The 22739-nt window shown below is 30.1% G+C and overlaps 1 protein-coding gene across 1 annotated transcript in view; it reads left to right on the top strand.

Moving 5' to 3' along the window:
- LOC107442619 (gamma-aminobutyric acid receptor subunit beta-like) overlaps window positions 1-22739 on the top strand; it is an 84020-nt gene that overhangs the window by 19304 nt on the left and 41977 nt on the right. Inside the window, exons 2-3 of the mRNA XM_016056229.4 lie at window positions 16460-16560; window positions 16713-16780. Coding sequence (XP_015911715.1) covers window positions 16460-16560; window positions 16713-16780 — 169 coding nt within the window. The remainder of the gene's footprint in view (window positions 1-16459; window positions 16561-16712; window positions 16781-22739) is intronic.

Below are 22739 nucleotides of genomic sequence, written 5' to 3' on the forward strand. Positions count from 1 at the left end.
TATTAAAAGATGATTTTATTTGTGATCCAAAAATTTATTCATTTTATTAAAGTACAAATTAAAATATCTAATAAATTGCCTTGAAATTGTTAATTAAAATTAATTTCAAAGCATCAGTATAAATTACAGAGCGAAAATATCAGCGTGAAAATAATGATCCAAATCCGATGTATGTGTTTCGTCGAAAAAGTAGTAAAAATATCCGAAATTTTGTATCAATAGGAAATTTAATTGTAATGAAAATACGTATATATTTTAACATTATAATCTATCAATTTAAATACACGTTAAAAAAAATAGTAGCTATTTTACAGGTTAAAAAGCAATTAAATTTATTCTATAACCTTTCGTAGTAACATATAAATTGCAAATAAATGATTACAAACGAATATAAAAGAATAAAAATCTTAATTGTAAAGTATAATTCATTATGTGAATTTTTCTTCACATCAGCATGCCCAGCAGTATGCGACCATTTTTAAATCATTTTTAGTTCAAAACACAGCTCCGCAATCCACCTCCATAGTAAAAGAATGGCATACCTGCCAACTTTTAATCCCTTCCATTATCATTTTACCCAGTGGTATTAAAATGAAATTAAAACTTCGATTTTAAGCAAACAAATACGTTGCATTTTAAAAAACTTAAGTTGACAACCATGACAGTAACGCATATTAATATATGTGTTTAATTTTGGTAAGAATAATGGTGATCAAAATCATTTAAAATTTAAGTTTATAAAAGAAAAAATAGTATATATTTACTACCACTTTAAATATGAAAATAAAATCTTCCGGAAAATCCGGAAGAGTTGGCAGGCATGGAATGGGGATAGGGTTTACTTGAGGGGAAATTTTCGCGGAATCACGTGACAACGTTACTTGCAACAAGGGAAGGGGGCGAGGGGGGCGGCTTCTCTCAATGTCTCTATGCTTCACCATGAAGCCATTCTAGCTTGAAGAAGAAAAAAAATTTCTGGGGTGGGGTCACAAGAATTTATTTTTAAATTCTGCTATATATATTTTTTTTAAATTTTTTTTTAAAAGTTGATATTAATTATTCACCTCTAGATTTTAGTAACATTTTATTTTACAATGATAAATTAATAAAAGAACTTCAAAAACGGAATAAAATTTTAAAACTTTTTTTAAAATTTTATGATGAATTAAATAGTGAATCAGATAATGCGACAATTAGGCAAAGGTTTATCACATCCTAATTTTTTTAATTTTATTTAATGAAGGTAATATACCCATTATATTATTTTATTTATAATACCTACTCGAAAGAAATGACAGCATTTCAAGACATATTTACGAAATCAAATGAGAAATATTTAATCTAAATATATATTTATTGAACCTTTAGAATAAAACTATTTATTACTGCAAAGTTTGGTAAAAATAACTTCTAAAAACGTTTTATAACTTAAAAGACAATAATAACTAAAATCAATATGTGAACAAAATTATTTGTACTGAAACCAAAATGTATAAAATTCACAACCATGTAAAAATTTGAACCGTTTGAATTAAGTATGAAAAACAAAAAGAAATAAAGTAAGTTATCTCAGTTTACATTCGAAAAAAATTGTGTGATCTCAAAGGAGTTATAAAGCTAATTTTGCTTATATTAAACTCTAAACATACATTTCAGCCCTTATTAAATGCTCTGATACAGGAAACAACCTAGAATGAAATCATTCTTGAAGATTTGGCCAAAGATTTGATTGGTCAACATTTTAGTCCTTCAGGTTCCATTAATTGTTTCGTTTTTTCTTGCTCTATAGCCATTAGAGATAATGCAGATTTGAAGTGAAAAATAGATTTGAAAACAAAATTGTTGCATATTATATGAAATTATGGACTTTTATAGTTTCGAAATGAAGGAAACTTTATTTTTGATGTATTATTATAATTTTTTAAATATAGCAAGAGATAAAAGAAAACTTAATTTTAAAAAAAGACAGAAATTTTTACATAATTTTCATTGACAATAGAGAGTGAATGAATTAAAGTAAGTGATACTAAGTCATACAATTCAAAAATTAAATATTCTAAAATGAGATGAAAGGCATTTTAAAACGAAAGTATTTATTTAAAAATAAATATAAAAAAGAAGACAATTATCTATTTTGATTTTTAGACAATTATGACAACTGACATTTATGCGAATAAGAATCAAATTATTCAAAAAGACAGAAATTTTTATATCATTTTCATTGACAATAGAGAGTGAATGAATTAAGTGATATTAAGTCATACAATTCAAAAATTAAATATTCTAAATTAAGATGAAAGGCATTTTAAAACGAAAGTATTTATTTGAAAATAAATATAAAAAAGAAGAAAATTATTTATTTTGATTTTTAGACAATTATGACAACTGACATTTATGCGAATAAGAATCAAACTATTCAAAAAGACAGAAATTTTTATATCATTTTCATTGACAATAGAGAGTAAATGAATTAAATTAAGTGATACTAAGTCATACAATTCAAAAATTAAATATTCTAAATTGAGATGAAAGGCATTTTAAAACGAAAGTATTTATTTAAAAATAAATATAAAAAAGAAGACAATTATTTATTTTGATTTTTAGACAATTATGACAACTGACATTTATGCGAATACGAATCAAACTATTCAAAAATATGCCAAATACTTAAACACAAGGCGCTAAATGGGTGCGTTTAAATTATATAACTATAAACTTTTTTGAAATAAAAATAAGCATAACTAGAGAAGTAAAAAATTATAAAACTTTGTTTAATGAATTCTTATATAGATAGTTAAATTCAGTAATATTTAGGTCTTATCAAATATATAATCGATTTTATTTATTATCTTTCTCTTCGGTGCCTATGATTTACCCCTTCCAAGGATTTCTTATAAATTTTATCGGAAATAAATCAGTATTTTACGATATCGCTAAATATTTACATACATGGTGGGGCATATAAGGGTAAAAAAAAATGCATTGACACATCCGGAATTTTAATTTTCAAGCCTTACTCAAAACAGTATTTCCCAAACAATTTTAAATTTACAATTTATAATAATAAGCAAACAATTTATACATTATACAATTTATACATTATACAATTTATATTATTACAAACAAACAATTTATAATAATACATCAAAAATTTTAAATTTACGCTTTCTATATAAGGTGAGCACTACATGAATAAATATAAACTTTAAAAGACTAAAAATAAACTACGAAGGAAAATAAATGTCGAATAAACAAAACCCCACTCAATGAAAAGAAAAAAAATTGAAATTACGAGGAAGTTTTCTTTTATCTTTTGCTATATTTAAAAAATTATAATAATACATCAAAAATTTTAAATTTACGCTTTCTGTATAAGGTGTGCACTACATGAATAAATATAAACTTTAAAAGACTAAAAATAAACTACCAAAGAAAATAAAAGTCGAATAAACAAAACCCAACTCAATGAAAAAAATAATTAAATTACGAGGAACAAAGATATTTTTCACTCCATTCTTAACTTTAATTCGAACATTTGGCTAGATTAGTGACGGCTTAGATAAAATTATGAATATTCATAGTTAATTATGCCTTTTTATTTCTCCCTTAAGTATAAATGATTGTATGGTAATGAGTTTCTGTCATAGAAGGTTTAACTTTTAAAGAATTTAATATGAATGAATTATTTTTATGGCGATATTTTTCATATTGAAAGGACAGGGTTTTATTTCTTCCCTATCATCTGCAGGGTTATTCCTTCTGCAATTATTGTTACTATTAATGACCTGTTTTGATTTGATTTAAAATCTGAATTCAAAACATCTACTAATGTTTTATCCAGATTAAATTAGTCAGATTACCGGTAATAAAAGTAATACTTGTTAAAAAAAAAAGTAACTATAAATTCGTAAAATAAAATTATGTTTTATTACTAGACCTTAATGTTATTAATACATTTTAAATAAATAACTTTTTTGTAATCTTAAATTAAAAATATTTCACTTACCTTAAGAGAAATGCAAGTTTTTTTAAAAACGAAAAGAAAAGGACTTTCCCTTACGCGTTTTAAAATTCTAATCTTAAATGAAGCAAACGATCTTGTTTTGAAAAACCAAACTTATGGACGAGTACATTCCAGAAAATAAGTGGGTGCAGTACCGAATTCTTAATTAGTAATCAACAACCCTTTTACCCTATTAAAAAATAGAACGTTATTCACTTCATCTGCTTTATCAAACAGCTGCTTTTACCAGCACTCACGAGTTAATACATGGAACAAAAATACCTAAATAGCTTCTTAAAGCAGACGATTATTTAATCGAAACTTTAAAATCTCTTTCTCTTCTTAAAAGTAACCTTTTGTCTTTGATGAACTCATTAGAATAAATCACACTAAGTAAAAGAGAAAAATAATAATGAGCAGGAAAATATATAAATAAAAATATATAATAGTGGATGTAATAATCTTAATTTTTGTTCAGTTATTAAAAAAAAAATTTTTTTTTTTAAATTGCGCTATTTCTGTATCTTTACAAGGCTGTTAACTATCTAAAACAAATTAAGAATTGGTTGTATAAACACTTATTTTCTATTATTTCTTCTTGAAAAATAAACTAACCATGACCAACCACTGTTTATTTTCAGTTATTACATATACAGGCTTGACTTAACTTGATATATAGTTCTGCGAAGTACTTGCCCGCGAAGCGGGCATCTCACTTCTTCATCTAATAAGTTTAGCCCTTAGACGACTGTGACTATTGGCTTTAAAGAGGGGGGGAAGGAATACGGGGGAAGTCCCCTGAGTCAAACATATACAGGGATGACAACTGCTCCGCTTTATGCAAAAGTTTTAATAAATCGGTAGCGAATTAAATAGTAAAACTTGAAAAGTAAGGATAATTACGCCCACTTTTTTAAATAGTCACTACAACAGAGATGCCAACTTGCTCCGGACAGCAAATATATATTTTAGAGTGGTAGTTTAGCAATTGTGATTTTTGTTTTAATAAGTTCAATTTAGAAGATTTTTATCCACCACTATTTCTGAATAATTCGTAGGCTTATATAATTCCCCACTTTATAGTACTTATGTCATGCTATACCTTTTAAAAAGCAAGACAGAATAGTCAAATATTTGAAAAATTTACTTTGTAGTTGTTTACCGTTTTTTTAATTATTTTGGCGTGTCCGGAGCAGTTGGCATCTCTGCTACAAGATCCCTGCAATACAGTTGCATTTCATATGATACTTTGAATATTTGATGTGTAGTGGTTGAAAAATTACTTAAAATGAAAATACAAAACTAAAAATATCTTAAATTTCGTCACCACTAAAAAAGTATTATTTACAAAGGGGAGATGCACTTCCCAGTATAAGATATTAATTCCTTCATGACTTGTGCATACCTGCCAACTTTTAATCCCTTCCATTATGATTTTTCCCAGTGGTATTAAAATGGATTAAAAATTTCAATTTTAAGCAAAAAAGTACGTTGTATTTGAAAAAGCTTAAGCTGCGTACCTTGATAGTAACACATATTAATATATATGCTTAATTTTTTTAAGAATAGTGGTGATTAAAATCATTTAAAAATTTAGTTTATAAATTGAAAAATAGTATATATTTACTACCACTTTAAATATAAAAATAAAATTTTACGCCAAATGCGTAAAAGTTGGCAGGTATGCTTGTGAACACAGGACCTACTAGTATAGACGAATCAGTTGGATGGCCCTCAGTGGCGTAGCGAGGGGGGAGCAAGGGGGGGGGGGGCATCATCCCCCGGGCGCTACTCACAAAGGGGCGCCAAATGGTCAGCAAAACAAAAAAAATTGTTGGATAATTTTTATTTTTATTATAATTTATTTCTGCAAAAAATTTTTAAATTTAGTGCCAGTGAAATATAATAAATGTTAATTCGTAAATAAAAAGGAACACTAATCAAACTGTAATAATATATTCATAATAGAAATGACACGTCTTTTCTAATGGCTGGCTGACTCGACCTGTATCTGTCAGCACTTCCTTATGGCATCTACGCTGTGTGGTTACATATATTATCTCCAAATATTTGCACTGTACAAAAATCGTTTGTATGTTTGTACAGTGTATAATACAGATTTCAATGGAATAGAACTCTTTATCGAAGAATGTGACTGTAAAATGTTACTCCTTTGTAGAAAAGAAATTGAACTTAAAACTCCATTAGAATTTCTTACTTTTATAATCCCGTATGGAGAAGATGTTTTTCCAAACCTGAGAGTGGCACTTCAAATACTCCTGACTATCTCAGTATCAATTGCTAACTGCGAATGGTCATTCAGCAAATTAAAATTAATTTTGACATATCTACGATCAACGGTGGGACAAGATCACCTAAGTGACCTGGCATTTTTAAGTGTGGAAAGAGAAAAATTTGAAATGATCAACTTTGATGATATTATTGATAAATTTGCTTCATCAAAAGCGGAAAATTTACACATAGTAATTAGTTTTATAATTGTATTATAATCATATTATTAAATATATGTATCTCCTTAGAGATAATAAATATTTACTTTTTTATTGTTTTAAAACTGCGTGTTTTTAAAATATTTCTTTATAAATATGTAAAATCATTTCAAAGTCTAGTCTTGTTTTCTCAACTACAGTTTTTGTCTCAAATTTAATGCCTAACTTGAGCCTATGACTTTATTAATTCTACTTTATTTATTTATTACTTTGCGAGTATATTTTACTTATAATATTAGATGGATTTCGAATGGGGGGCGCTAAAAAGGTATTGTGCCCCGGGCGCGAGTTAAGCTCGCTACGGCACTGATGGCCCTACGCTCCGAATACCGAGCTACCACTCATATCCACAGCTATATCTGCACTTATGAAAATTAACGTTAGGGCTGAAAGCTTATAAATATCAAGACGGCAAAGAACAAAAACTAGTATGAAAGATATTTCACTCTAGCATTTTTTCGAAAAAAATGAAATATCTGTAACTACCAAGATTTTTTTTCTTCTTGCAAACATAACATATATATAAAACTGCTTCGTTCCCAGGAAATAAATATTGCAAAAAATAGTTAGGAAAAATTATTGATATAATCCTCCCAAAAACTAGCTATAATTGAAATTGTTTCACTACCAATTTTTCCAGCACGTGGAAAAGCTAAAAGTGGTGTCTAATAAAATTCAAATTTTATTAAAGGATTTTAAAATTAGTTACTTTTTTTGGCGTAATTTTTTCAGTTTACTATTGAAAATGAATGAAAATAGTATTAAGACTTTAAATATAAATAATTTGAAATGTAAGTTATTGTGGTAGTTACGATAGAATAATTAAAGAGATAATAAATAAACAAAAACAAATTGAGTTACTACCTTTTAATGCATTTTTTTTATTCTTCGTTGTCCGGGACATCCCTGCTTTCACCCTTATTTGACAGAAGCTGGGCCCCTGTGCCACGCAGAATACCCATATCCCATTCATCGTGAAATTATTACAGACAAGTTTAAAAAAATTAAATAAACAGTTTGGTGGCTGATATTGTAGAGCAAGCACCTTGCTTGTTGTTTTCACCCTTGATTCAATAAATACTCAGGGTTGCCGGAGTCTGGAAACATTTTAAATAGTGGTGACGAAGATTTTATGAGATTAAGCATTTAATTTTCAAATATTTTTGATTGTTGGTAATTAGTTGAAATATTTTGATTCTTTGATATTTTACTACTAGTTTTTAAACTCATCTGGAATGTGGGAACCTTGAGTACGATGCTCACGCGTATATTCAAGGCTGCCAACTTTCTACACTTTTTGGGAAAACTTCTGGTAGCTAAGTTTATGTATTAATGTATGATTCTTTATTTTGTAAACTTGATTTAAAGTTATTTTCCTCACCACTACATGTGAATGATTCGAAATTTCATATGAAATGTCACTTTGATAATATCTCTCGTTTCGCGGCTAAGATGCCCAACTAGCATAACTAAAAAAGAAGAAGAATATCTCGTGATAAGGTTTTTAAATGCTATTAAAATGAACCAACATTCTGAAAGTTTTAGATCGTGATTGTCCACCACTCTACGAAATATTTTGCAGAAAGCGTTGTAGTTGTCTGCCTTGCATTTCATAAACAGACCACTTTTTGTGGTTGTGCTTTAACCCTTTCGCGCCGACTGTCACCAATACGTGCCAGCTTAAAACCGTATCAATCAGGGTAAGAAGATAAAACTGGTAATTGTTGTGACCGTTTATTATATGGCATGGGATATGTATTTAGGATGATTGACAATGATAGCACTAATATTGATAACTTATATCATAACAATAACTTTATTCACAATACGTACATAGAACACATCAACAAAAGAACATACTGGAAATCGAAACTGAAACATACAATGTAAACACAGTTGCAGTTACATCACAACCGCGATACTAGCGCCAGTGGAATTACATGGAAGATCCCAACAGTAATCAAATTAATTCTTTAGCAGTTTATTTGTGGGCGGGGTAATGATAGTTTGCTTTATTTAATTCACCACTACTTAGTGCAAATTTAAAATTGTATAGTTGCACTTTTAACACGCATGGATTGGATTATCATACAGCTCTACTCAAGGGGATCTCCCCATTCCAAACATGATTTTCACTTCAAAACTAAAGATTTACTTCATTAAGGACTTGATTTGTCGTTACAACATACTACAACTTCAAAGATATTTAGGACCTCCTAGAATACGACAAAACAGAATCGATGAATCGGTCAGTGGCGCTTCGCGCCAAACGCCGAGATAACCCCAATATCCAGCATCCAGCATGGATTGGATGTGTTGGATTTAACCCTTTCGCGCCGACTGTCACAAATACGTGACAGCAAAAAACCGTATCAATCAGGGTAAGAAGATAAAACTGGTAATCAAAGTATTTCTTTAGCAGTTTATTTGGGGGCGGAGTTATAATTTTTTGATTTATTTAATTCACCATTACTTTGTTCAAAATAAAACTATTTAGTTATACTTTGAATTATCATTGATTATATATATGATTAAACTAACAATAATTGAAATAAAAGCAAAGTAAGTCTGTAAAATTAGTAACGACTACATTCAAGTTACCATTTTTTATTTAATTGCAACTTGATTCTGATTTTGTACGAATGCTTTTCTGAATCACCCGTCCCCAAGGGGTTAAAGTGAAAGCAAACAGAAATCTGTCAAATTAGCTAAGTCGAAACTTAAGCTACCACTTTTTATTTTTCACTATCCTGATATTGATTCCTTACGAACGCATTTACGACTCGCCCGTCCCGAAAGGGTTAATGGGTGAAAGTATAAATATTTAATTTTAGGAAATATTTTCAGATAAAATGGCAGAAGAAAGTAATCATAACAAATTTTTACAGCAATTTCTAATCAATAGATTCAAGTGCATTTGCAATTTTTAATTTTTTTAAAAAAAATTTGCTGTTATATAATTCAAACATGATTTGAATGATTTTGGAAATAGCTAACGTTTCTTTTATTTATGAAACTCATTGAAATTCGATGAGAAATTTTATTGAATTTTTGTACCATTAAAAATGGTGCAATGCACCTCGGACAAAATTTTTTCGTTAATGTTTTTCTACTAGTTTTCGTTTTGGAATTAACTGTTATTTGATTCGTTAAACTCATTTAAATTCAAGCAGCATTTATAATGAATTTTTGCATCTGTAAAAATGGTGCAATACACTTCATACAAAATTTTTCGTTAATTTTTTCCACCTTGTTTCAAAGAATTGAAAAGTTATTTCTTAAATTTATAAAATCAACTTTTAAAATAAATTTTTATTACCTTTATTTTATTTCATAATTTATTTAAATAGAGATTCGTGTAAATAAAATAAAATACTAGATACGAAGACAAAATGTAATTCATAAAGAGAAATTTTGAAAGATATTGTGGGAACGCCTTTCCCATCTCTCATAACAGGAAGTGTTGATTATAGCAATTGCATTCTACTGAAGCATAAGTAAAATCAGATTTGTCGCATAGCAACATACTTGCAACTCCAAACTAACTTGAAAGGGATAAAAAAAAATATCTTTTGTGTTCATTGCTTCTAAAGCAACTTTTATTGCCTTTAAAAATACATTCCTCCCATGAAAATATAGTTAACGCTTTTGCTGAGAATTTGTCCAACATATAGAGTAAAGGTAATAACTTATTCGAGCTTTAATAACTTATACTAATATAGGCTTTTTTTCAAATTAATGATTTTTTCAAACTTAAACAAGAATATAAAAACTTATGATTAACTTTAAGCGTGTACAACTCAAATTTTTACTTTATTTTATTTATATTTTTTTTGTTTAATTATTAATGTTTTTTTTTAAATTTGACTAATGATTTATACCTAAGACGCACGATTTTATAATTGCCAGTTTTAATGCCCTTTTTACGGAAAATACTGCCCTTGTGACATTGATGTAGCAATTAAACTTGTTTAGTTTATCCAGCATTTAAAGTACCTTCGCATGATCATCGATGTTTTTCAATAATAGTATTAATTATCAATATCGTTAATTATCAATAATGTTAGTGATCAATATCGGTTTGGTTAAAATAGTTTAAAACCGCAATAATTAAAAAAAAAAGGAAATACTGGGTGCACATATATTTAGAGCCCCATGGTGATGGGGCTCTAAACATCTTACGTATCCCTCACATGTCGGTTTTTTCTTTCTTTCTTTCTTTTTTTTTCATTCTCATTCATTCTTTTTCTACTCAGAACATTTCCTCCTCCCTATAGACTGGGAATGTAGAAAAAATCGGTGAACCAACTCAGCAGAGTACGCAATTTCAATTTCTAACGAAAATAATTTTAATGCCAAAAGCACAGAGATGCCAACTTGCTTTGAACAGTGGTTAAATGTTTTCGAGTGGTAGTCCTTCAATGTATGATTCTTGGTTTAGTAAATTCGATTTATAGGGTATTTACTCCCCACTAACTCTAAATAATTCAGAAACTTATGTGGTTTCGCCACTTCGCTACGGTAATACCTTTCCAACTATACAGGAGTACAACTTAAAAACCTCAAAACATCAACTCATAATCACTGCTCCAACTTCTCCAACCTATATACCAAACCTTCTAAACCAGTGGTTTCCAACTGGCGGCCCGGGGGCCGCATCCGGCCCTCGAAGCCTTTTTTTGTGGCCCGCGAACTAAAATATATCAGTTGTAATTTTTTTGCGGACAATTTTCGTAAAAAATCTATATGGGTTTAAAATACTTTTCTCGCTAATAAAAATCTAATTTCTTCGTTTCTGTGAAATTTAACATAACAACGGTGCAAAGAAATTTATTTTTCAGGTTTTGCACCCAAGAAAATATTTATTCAAATACAAAAATAATCGTGTATGTTGCTCTATTTTATTTCTTTTTTTTTTTTTTTTTTTTTTTTTTTTTTTGTATTTTGTGAATATAACTTAGCATGTGAGTATCAGAAATTTTCTCGAAGAAATTCTCCGATTTAACTTTTTGAAACCACTCATTTTGGACGAAAATATTTTCACACCCATTTGTAAATTTAAAATGTAAATATCTATTCTCTGGTGGTTGCAGCAGACAAACCTCAATTTTCTCATTGAATATTTTGTGTGCTACTATGTAAGTTTAATACCTTAACATTTAGATATCTGTTACACATTAATTGTTTAATACATAGGTGCACATTAAGTTATTGTAGCCCGAATTTTTATTTATTTAATATTTTTAAAAATATTATTAATAACAAATAAATATTTTTAAAAATATACTTCTTATTTTAATTTGTAATTCAATACTTTTGTTTTGTACTACTTAGTAAAACTCTGACAGTAAAACTTAATGTTCCTTCAAACATAAAAGCGTCCTACAAAAAATTTTGATAAAGTTGCGGCCCGCCATTTGATTTGTGTTTTTAATTGTGGCCCCCGGCCTCATGCAAGTTGGAAACCCCTGTTCTAAACCATAGACCAGACGCACTTGACTTTGAATTAACAAATATGCAAGTCCCCATGCTCACTAAATCATCTGTCATCTAATCATCTACCTGTCCAACTGCTCGGCGGGCTGACAACTGAACACTCTGAAAAATCAAAATTTAAAACAAACTGGTATCTCGACAGAAACATACTTCAACAACAATATCTTCAACAACAATACTATCAACAATAGAAACCTACCAACCTTAAAAGACGAAACTACAGTAGATAACCGTACCCAGCAGCTACAATCTGAAATCATAGACGCCTACAAAAATGCCTCAATAGAAACAAACCATGCTGCACATCATTACCGGCTACCTCCAGAGATTAAAAATAATATCCGATAAAGAAACTGCATTATAGAAAGTGGCATCAGAGAACCTCCGATCCAGCATACCTTAATGAAATCAAACAACTAAATAAATGGATAAGAAAACACAGCAAAATATACAAAAAGCAACTCTGGCAGAGAAAAGTACCACTGACAATACTATTTGGAAAAATGGCTGATATATTCTAGACCGCACCACAGATAAACAGACCAATAAATGGACCATCTGGCTCAATGTACACAATAGAAGATAAAACTGAAATATTTGCAGACTCTCTCCTAAACCAGTTCTTACCAAATCCAAATTCAGATCAAAACCAACATAATTTAATCATAGAAGAAGTAAACAATTTCCACCAAAAGCATCCTATCCCTGGAACAATAGAACCTGCAAATAATAAAGAAATCTGCAACAACATCTGTAATTTAAAATATTTCAAAGCACCAAGTGAAGGTGGAGTAAAAGATAAAATGATAAAACTGATACCTCCCAACTATATATGTACATAAAATCATGCATATTATTAATAGCTGCCTGGCTCTTAATTATTGTCCTCAAACCTGGAAAAACTCATCAGTCGTTCTATTTCTAAAGAAAAAGAAAAATTCAAGCTACCCTGAGAGTTACAGACCATTTAGAGTTTTAAATATTCTGGGAAAAATTTACGAAAAGATCATATAATAGAATCAAGCCACTCCTTACAGCCTCCCCCAACGAGCAATTCGGATTCCGTCAAAAACTGGACACTACAAAGCAACTACTTCGCATAATAGATTACACCGACAGAGCTCTAATCAATAAAGAAACAATAGCATTTTTAATGATAGATATTTCAAAAGCATTCGACAAATTCTGCCATACTGGTACAATATTCAAATTAATGCAACTTAACTTTCCACCCGGTCTCATCAAACTACTTTCCTGTTATCTCTCAAATAGAACCTTTCAAGTATCAATTCAAAACTGCAAATCATCAAAAAGAAATATCACAGCTGGAGTAACTCAGGGCAGCATTCTTGGACCGATTCTATATATTTTATACATTTATGATTTTCCAATTAATGGAACAGTTTACAGTAGTATTTCAGCTTTTTATGCAGACGATACAGGAATCATCATCAAATCAAGGAATCCAAATACTATAGCATTAATAAAATTACAGGAACAAATACGCGAAATAGAAGACTGGTGTGTAAAATGGAAAATAGTAGTAAACGCAGACAAATCTCAAATTCTAATTATGCAAAAAAGAAGAATAAAAATATTACCACAGTGCAAATTTTACCACAAAATTTTTTGAATTTAAATTTTACGAAATTTGGTTTCCTCAGAAAATTAAAGTTTTCTTATCAGAATACATCAGGGTGAGCGGTATGCTAACACTTAAAAAACCGAAAAGAAAAACACATTTACAAAATTTGAGATGGTCAGTTTTGTAACTGAACAATGCAAGCAGCAACTCATTTATTAAAAAGGAGAAGAATTCATTAATATTAGCAATTGTGGCTCAATATGTTCTAGTAATAACGGTTTTGCTTAAAACACCAAATTTTCTCATATCGGTAACTTTTGGTACTTGCTTTTTAAACTGTATTTTTTTTAAATGTACTCAGCTGAGCATGCATGTAAAATTTTTCACATTCCACCTAGTACTAGTACATTCCGTGCAATGTGGCTCTAAACACCTCACATTAGTTTTTTAAGCGAAAGGTTATTGTAGTATGCTTGAGTATGATAAATCGAAAGATTTGAAATTTAATATTTTATTGAATAACACCCTTTATAGCACATGCAACCGGAATCTGAAAACCGTCTGCACTATAGCACTCTCTGCAACGTTCTGATCACCTAACTAGGGGAAAAAACTTTGGAATACGCCATATCAAGGGAGAAATTTTTCTTCGCATATTATCTTTAAACTCCATTACTAGTTCAAAAATTAAAAGCAAGAAAAAGTAAGTTAAGGTAAACCTAGAGTACACCATGAAGTTTCAATTGCTGAAAAAAGTGCTCAAGATATCAAAATGCAAACAAATTATAGGAAGATAATTCTCCTTAAACTCCATTACTTGTTTAAAAATTAAAAGCAGGAAAATGTAAGTTAAGGTAAACCTAGAGAACACCATGAAGTTTCAATTGCTGAAAAAAATGCTCAAAATATCAAAATGCAAACAAATTATAGGAAGATAATTCTCTTTAAACTCCATTGCTTGTTTGAAAATTAAAAGCAGGAAAATGTAAGTTAAGGTAAACCTAGAGTGCGCCATGAAGTTTCAATTGCTGAAAAAAATGCTCAAAATATCAAAATGCGAGCAAATTATTGGAAGATAACTTCTCAATAGCGTAATCCTAAGTAATCTTTTAATATTTTATTTTCATTTTAAAATTTTCAAAATTTATTTTCAGTATTTGAAACTTCATGGCTTACTCTAGATTAGTGTGAACTCACTTTTCCTATATTTTAAATTTTAAATTCGTAATGGAGGTGAAAGAGAATTTGCGACAAAAAGTTTCTCCCATAGCATGGCGTCCTCTTAATCTAAATTGGGAAGTGGCTGTAGTTATACCAGCCATTCATTGGCGAGTTGGCTGTGAATGCAACTGCCATCTAGTGGCAAGTTTTAGTTAGAAATAATTCTGCGACAGTACATTAAATTGTATATTTTTCTAACACTGAAAAAGTCTTCCACAAATGATAGCGGTTATTGTCACTTTCAAAGAAAGATCTTCTATATCCAGAGCGCAAAATGAAAAACAAACCATCTAGAAAAACTTTTGCTCAATTTAAGGATCGAATCTTCTTGTTCAAATGGTTCGAATGGGGACCTCAAAAATGCTAATTAATTAGTGCAGACGATATTTAAACTTACAAAACTTAACTTAGTGGCTCGACAGCCCATAGAGGGCCAAGGCCTACTGCGCCCATATCAGTTTTCTTGACCTTGGGCTCTGGGGTGCAGGAGCAGATGTTCCGGTCAGGTGGTCAGCCGAACGCGAAACCCCCAGTGTTTTCCCAAGCATGCTTGGTACTCATTTATCGACCCACTGAAGGAATGAAAGGCTGAGTCAACCTTGCCCGGCCCGAGGATTTAACTTACAAAATTAGACACAAAAACGTACTTTCTCTGAATAAACATACCTTTTTTTCGATGGATTCGGATTTCTGACTCAAAAAATACAGGAGCGCCCACAATTTGAGAAATATAGCTCTAACAGTTTAGTCATGAGATCGATCCAAATTTTGGACCCCTTAGTGTTAATTTTACTTTTTGCGTATTTCACCCTGTTTCGAGAACTTTTAAAACGAATTAAACATTTTTCGTACACAATTATTAAATTCGTACATCCAAATAAAATTAAATTATTTAAAAATAGTGCTTAGTAAATATTTACTATTTCTTATTATTTTATTTAATAATGGTCGTTAAAAATTTTATTGTAAGATATATATTTTCTACATCGTTTAAAAGAAAGTAATTTTTCGTTACAAAATGCAAAATTTGAGCGAAATCGGTCAAATACTTCCTGTTAAATCGAATTTTAAATATCTGTCTTTTTTTTTAAATTTTGGACCAATTTCGATCATTTTTTTTTCTTTTTTTTTTTTTTTTTGCTACGCAAATACATTCTTTAAAATGACTTAAAATCTTGCATATCTCACGATTAAATTTTTTTATTATTACTAAATTAAATTATAAAAAATAATAAAAAATGGTAATAAATAATTACTTAAATTGTTTTAAATTAGAATTATCTTTGGATAGACGTTTTTTATAATCATGCTCAAAGATTTTTTAATTCGCCTTATAATTTCTCGAGATATGGCGAAATACTCAATAATTAAAATTAACATTAAGGGGTCCAAAACTTGGGCCGTTCTCCTAATCAAACTACAGGGACCATATTTTTTTATTTGATATCCAGTTTTATTAATCTATCAGGTTTTTCTGGTTTCATCGAACTTTCACTGATTTCGATCAGAGCTCTTGCAGAAATTTAATATTTTCTGCCTTTCGTGAATATGAATTTATAATTTAGTTTTAGTGAGAGAAAAAAATAAATCTTCATAATTGTCGATTGTAATTCTATTTAAACTATGACGTTTTTTTAATTACAGGTTCTGTCATTTTTCAAAACCAATTGAAGTGGAGAACATTACCTACCTTATTAAGCAAATACTAATTGGTTACGATGTTCGGTTACGTCCAAAATTCGGAGGTAAGACTTTTGAAAATATATATATATTTTTTTTTTTTTTTTTTTTTTTTTTTTTACAATTTGGAGAAACAATGTTTTTGAATTTTTAAGACAATCTGCACTTTATTTGTCATAAGATTATTTATTTTAAAAAAGAAAATATATAATTTTAGGGCCACCCTTATACATTGGGATGGATATACAAATAGCAAGCTTCGACGCTATTTCTGAAGTCAATATGGTGAGTAAACGTTTTCGTTACAGAAAAAAAAAGTGTTATAAGTGTTTGCTATGGATCTTAATTTTTAAAAATTGCAACGAAAATTAAACAAACGTCGTTATTTTAACACATTTGTGTCTACCCATACACAATAATTTAAAAAAGAAATTTGACTTCAAAAAATTATAAGGGGAACGAGAGTTCACGCGCACTTTGTGGAGCCAGTTTTTTAGCTTTAGTTTATTATTTTCAGGCTTATCGGCAGATTTTAATAAAATTATGTTTACATATACTTAAAGAGATCGATAATTTTATTTTAATTATGAAAATTATTCAACAGTTATAAAACTCACGTGTAGTGCTTGTTGGAGTCAAAATATGTTAAATAATATGGGAATTATTTGGACTGCTACTGCTTTCCGATATTTCGAAATCTATTTCAAGTTATCTTTTACACCCTGGGTTTCAGCACAAACACCCCACACCTGCTTCTTATCTTGCCATTTTATTTTCTTGTTCATACTTGTTCATCTGTCCCTATTGGTTAAACTATTTTGAATATGTTTGTCTCCTTACTTTCTCTATTCGTGATCGCAACTCTCGAATATGCGATCTGGGGAGAATAGTGGTTCTATGGCTTGACCCAGCCCCCTTCTTTCTCTTCCTTTTCTCAATTGTATAGAAATGTACTATGGTATTTTCCCCTTTCTTAATATTTTTCGTATTTAATTATCGCAAATGTTTTTTAAATTTTCCACTATGCTTTCTTTTGGAACTATCTTCAATGTAGTTTTCAGTTCCATACGATTTCCTAACTTAAAAGTTTTAAATCTATTTGAAAATAAAGAGTGAAACTAACGTACTTTCTTCTTCTATGATTCTCCACACACTACTGATGAAAGCATGCGATGTGTTGCCTTAAGTAGATAGTTCTTCTCTACGCCACTTGTAGCCCATTTCGATCGCCAATCACAATTAGATGTTTGACACTGAAAAAGTTTCTTGTTTATGTTTATTTTTTATTTTATTGAAATTACATACATTTGCTGACTTGTGTGCTCAATATAGGCTTATAAGTCATTGTCAAGTAGAAAATACAGATAGAACAATTCAGAGAAAGACATCACAAAGAATACATCCAGGGTCACGGTGGGATTCGAACCCGCTACCTCCACGCTTAACAGAGCGTTTGGACCGGCGACACCGCTCGGCCAGGGAGGCCCCTCTTGTTTATGGATGGTGTTTTCAATAGAAATGTAAACAATAACAATCTCGAGCTCGGGACATACTCTAGTTCCGGTTAAAAAGTTTGCAGCTGCTTACTACATGTTATTCTGATAGGCGATGTTTTCAAACGGATAATTTTGTTTTCAATAAAAGAAATAAACTAGATAATTTCTGAGCTCAAATCTGCCGTACTTCATAAGATATTAATGTTATTATGTAATTCTGGGGAGTTTGGAGTGAAAATTTGTTTTAGTTATTTTGTTATTTATTTTTAAAAAAGGTGACATGGTTACTAGATTTTGAATAACTCGCTTTTTTTGGCAGTCTTGATTTGGCCTCTTTCCATTTGTTCATTACTGTTTGTTCGTGTTGCAAGCTGTGCACCATCTTACGTTAGTGTTAACACTTTTAGTATTGTAAACAGTATTGTTAGCATTGTAAACATAAGTAATAAGTAATCAAATGCATTGTTTGCAAGAATCTCAAAACACAATGATGCCAAATGGCTTTAAAATACAACTGAAACAGTAACCCGGAAATTTAGGCAGTCCCGAGCTTGCAGCGCTCCCTAGTGTAGAAAACACCATCCATACAACTGAAACTAAAGTGTGTCCATCTGTGTGCTTTTATTTGTGCTTTATTCACGTCGTGATTTGCTTTAATTTACAAATATCGTAATTTAATATTGAATTTTCAGATTTTTAGGGGGTTTAGTGCCTTTAGTCTTAAAAAAAAAACTCGATTTATGGAACATTCTCGCTGCTTGCTATTTAGATGTGGGATCGAACGTCAATGCGTTTTGCGCATGCGCGAGCAATTCTTTTTGTACGTAGTTTCTAAATATTCGCACATTCGTCTAGAACAATCGGTGTGAAGGCTCCCTTAGAGTTTTAATAAAGGTTACTTAGCATATTTTTAGCTTTCCAGCGATCTATTGTTGTGGGATGGATGGTTGACCGTATAAAGCTAAGCACAGGTGGCGCCAGGTTTTAAAATTCCCCGTAATACTTCCGGGTTACTACTTCTGATTGAATTTTGCGTGTAAGATTGGAAAAACGAGCCATTCAATATTATTATACTTATAGTGTTTACAAAATTGCGAGTTCCTTCAATTTAACTTTCAATGAAACAAATAACAAATGTATTTGGAAGACCTCGGAAGCACGCTATGATGCTACCCAAAAATAACAACGAGCTATATTTTACAAAGTTATAGCCAAATAAGGGATAACACTCAAAACGTGGCAAACCTTACACTTTATTAATGCTGTGATATTAATTTTATTAAATTTGTTTTCCGCACACGACCAGTTAGAATTTATAAATTAAGATAAAAACTCTTATAAATGGTAAAATTTAGCGTAAATTTGATAAAAAAAATCACAATATGAAAACTTCCTAGAATATCAAGACAGTGAACATATCACCTCGTAAGAATCACATAAGCGGAGGGATATACCGGAAGTTTGCAAAATCTCTTTCGGTTAATGGATGGTGTTTTCAATAGAAATGTAAACAATAACAATCTCCAGCTCGACACCTACTCTAGTTCCGGTTAGAAAGTTTGCAGCTGCTTACTACATGTTATTCTGATATGCGATGTCTTCAAACGGATAATTTTGTTTTCAATGAAAGAAAGAAATTAGATAATTTCTGAGCTCAAATCTGCCATATTTCATAAGATATTAATGTTAATATGTAATTCTGGTGAGTTTGAAGTGAAAATTCGTTTTAGTTTTTTAGAGATATATTGTTAAAAGAGGTAACATGGTTGCTAGATTTTGAATAACTCGCTTTTTTGGCAGTCTTGATATGGCCTCTTTCCATAAGTTTATTACTGTTTGTTCTTGTTGCAAGCTCTGCACCATCTTACGTTAGTGTTAACACTTTTAGCATTGTAAACACCAGTATTGTTAGCATTGTAAACACCAGTATTGTTAGCATTGTTAACACAAGTAATAAGTAATCAAATACATTGTTTGCAAGAATCTCAAAACACAATGATGCCAAATGACTTTAAAATACAATGGGAACAGTAACCCGGAAATTTAGGCGGTACCGAGCTTGCAGCGTTCCCTAGTGTAGAAAACACCATCCTAAACCAATTGACACTTGAAGTTTTTTATTTTGATGAAATTTTGAAATTTTCAAGATTTGTTGTTTATAAGCATGTTTATAAGCAACTATCAAGCATGTTTTTTTTTTTTACAAGTAAAAAAAGTTTTTCTCAGAGTTTTTTCTTTTTGTGTGTGTGTGTGTGTGTTTTGGGAACTGAAGATTATCTGGAGTTTCGAGAACACATAAATTTGCATAGTGCAATCCTCTTTGTAAATTGGGTATACCACAGAGCTGATCATTATTTTACATTCTGCTACTTCTTTGCGAAATCTTAGAAGCTAAGTGCTTACAGTAGAGCTTTGCCTCAGAAGGTCAAATGTCCTTCAAATATCTTAAAAATTCGCTTAATTAAGCGAAAGCTTCTCAAGTAGCACCTAATATTATATAAAATCAGAAAATCTGTAAAATCTAACATTATGTAGCGCAACTTTCTAATATTAGGAAGATACAAAATGTCACGGTTTTCTCTGCCATTATATAACATTAGATTCTATACAAACTAATATTATCTAGCGTACGCCATAACATTATTTTGCATTGGTTTTGATGCTATATAATATTAGTTTTTGTACTTTCTGTATTATCTTGCGTTCCCTTTTATTTTTGAAGTAACCAAGGAGAAGATTTGGATGGCAGTAGAATAATTCGGTAATATAATTTTACTTAATTTGCTGTATTGTTGTGAAGCAGTAAAACATGGAACAAGAGTTCTATAATGTCATTCCACGCATTATTTACTTAGAAATACAGAAATACTAAATAAAATTTTATTACCGAATCCAACTACCATTCATTTTCCACCCATTTATTCCAAAGTATATTTTGTGTCCAGTTGATATTTTGGAATCAATATTTCATATTTAATTAAGAAATAATACTTGAGTTGCTAAACTTTTATTGATATTTTGTCTTTCTGTTCTTTATACAATAAGTTTTTTGATAAATTTTATATTATCAAGTGCTAATGTTTAATTTTAAATGTATTCCTATTTTTTTTTAAATGAAACAATTTAGTCAATCTGGCCTATTTTATTAACTCTAGTCATCTTTCATTTTACTCTAGCCTTTTGTAGTTTCTTAATTATCATACATTATTGTTATTATTCTGAAGTTAAATAATTATAATCACACTATATAATTATAAAATTAAATTTGCATTTAAATTTAGTGGAAATTTTAACTTTAAAAAAAAAATTTTTTTTCCTTAAATCCTAAAATAAAATTGTTTAATTTTTAAATTGTCACTTTTTTTAATTATTGATACAATAAAGAACACTATTTAAAAATATTCAAAATACTTACTTCAACAAATCAGCAACAGTTAACAATGTGTATATGACGCAAACACACAGAAGGTAGGGATGAATCACACAGGTTTGCGCCTTTTCTCAAACTTCTACACAATAACCAATGAGAGGGCTTTCGGCTCCGACAGATTTAAGGTACGGTGTGTAAAGCCTTACGGCATATACACACCAGTTCCGCCCAATCCTTACATATGCTTCACCAGTCTTGACAAATATGACACAAACTCAGCTAAATAAATTAATAGTCTGCCAGAATAAAATATTAAGAAGGATAGCAAAAGCCAGATGGTTCGTAAGAAATGATACAATACACCATGACCTCAAAATAGATGCAATAGACAAACATATAGCTAAATTAAATAACAAATTCTACGAAAAAGCCACCTCTTGCTCACAGCAAATTTCAATGAAATATTCTTATTTGAAAATTTAACTGAAGACAAGAACATCAGACCAATAGCAGCGTACTATTGCAATGATACATCACATTCCCGACATCAATAGCATATACATAGCCTCATTTTCATCATAACAGCTTAGCTAAAGTTCATACTTTTGCAATATAGTCTTATCACCCTACTGCATATAATTACTCAGTCAGAACCTCGATGATCCACATGAATACTCCTTTTCTTCATTTGCATTCCACAACCTCATCGAGGCAATACAAAGATCAAGCTAAAGATGAATGGGAAAAGGGTCGCTAGCGGCTTCAGGTGCCCGATATTTTATACAGTTTAAATTTAAGTTGTTTTGTTTTCTAAAGGGTCGATCTTAAGCACCCCTGTTTTGTACAAGAGTGTGTCATTTTCCATTTGCAGTGTCCCGCAGCCCATCTCAAAATTGAATTGTTCCTTTCTGTCTGATTAGCTTGTTAATTCAGCAGATGAAGTTAAAATTATAACAGAAAAAATTTTACACTTCTTATTGAAAACACTAAATTTCAGGGACGGATTGGCCAGACTAGGCCATGGCCTGGGGCCCCCAATGATTAGAGGCCTCATTAAAATGGATTTTTTGAAAATAAGTTTTCAAAAATTAAGAAAAACAATGATTTTTCAAATTTTTTCAAAATGTTATGATTATCTTCTAGTTCTAACTTAATAAAGTAAAATTTTATTTATTATTATTTATTTTAATTTTAAATATGCTTTCTTAAATGGAAAGATATATAAATACCTTTATATTTGAATAAATAAAAAATGTACGAGAAAAAAATTTAATCTGAGGGCCTCAAAAATTTGAATGGCCTAGGGTCCCGCGTACGCTTAATTCGGCACTGCTAAATTTAAACTTTAAGCATTGAATATTTATTCAAAATTTATATT

The sequence above is a fragment of the Parasteatoda tepidariorum genome, chromosome 12 (genome assembly GCF_982258835.1).
Source record: "Parasteatoda tepidariorum strain Cologne lab strain chromosome 12, Ptep-v5.0, whole genome shotgun sequence".
Lineage (NCBI taxonomy): Eukaryota > Metazoa > Arthropoda > Arachnida > Araneae > Theridiidae > Parasteatoda > Parasteatoda tepidariorum.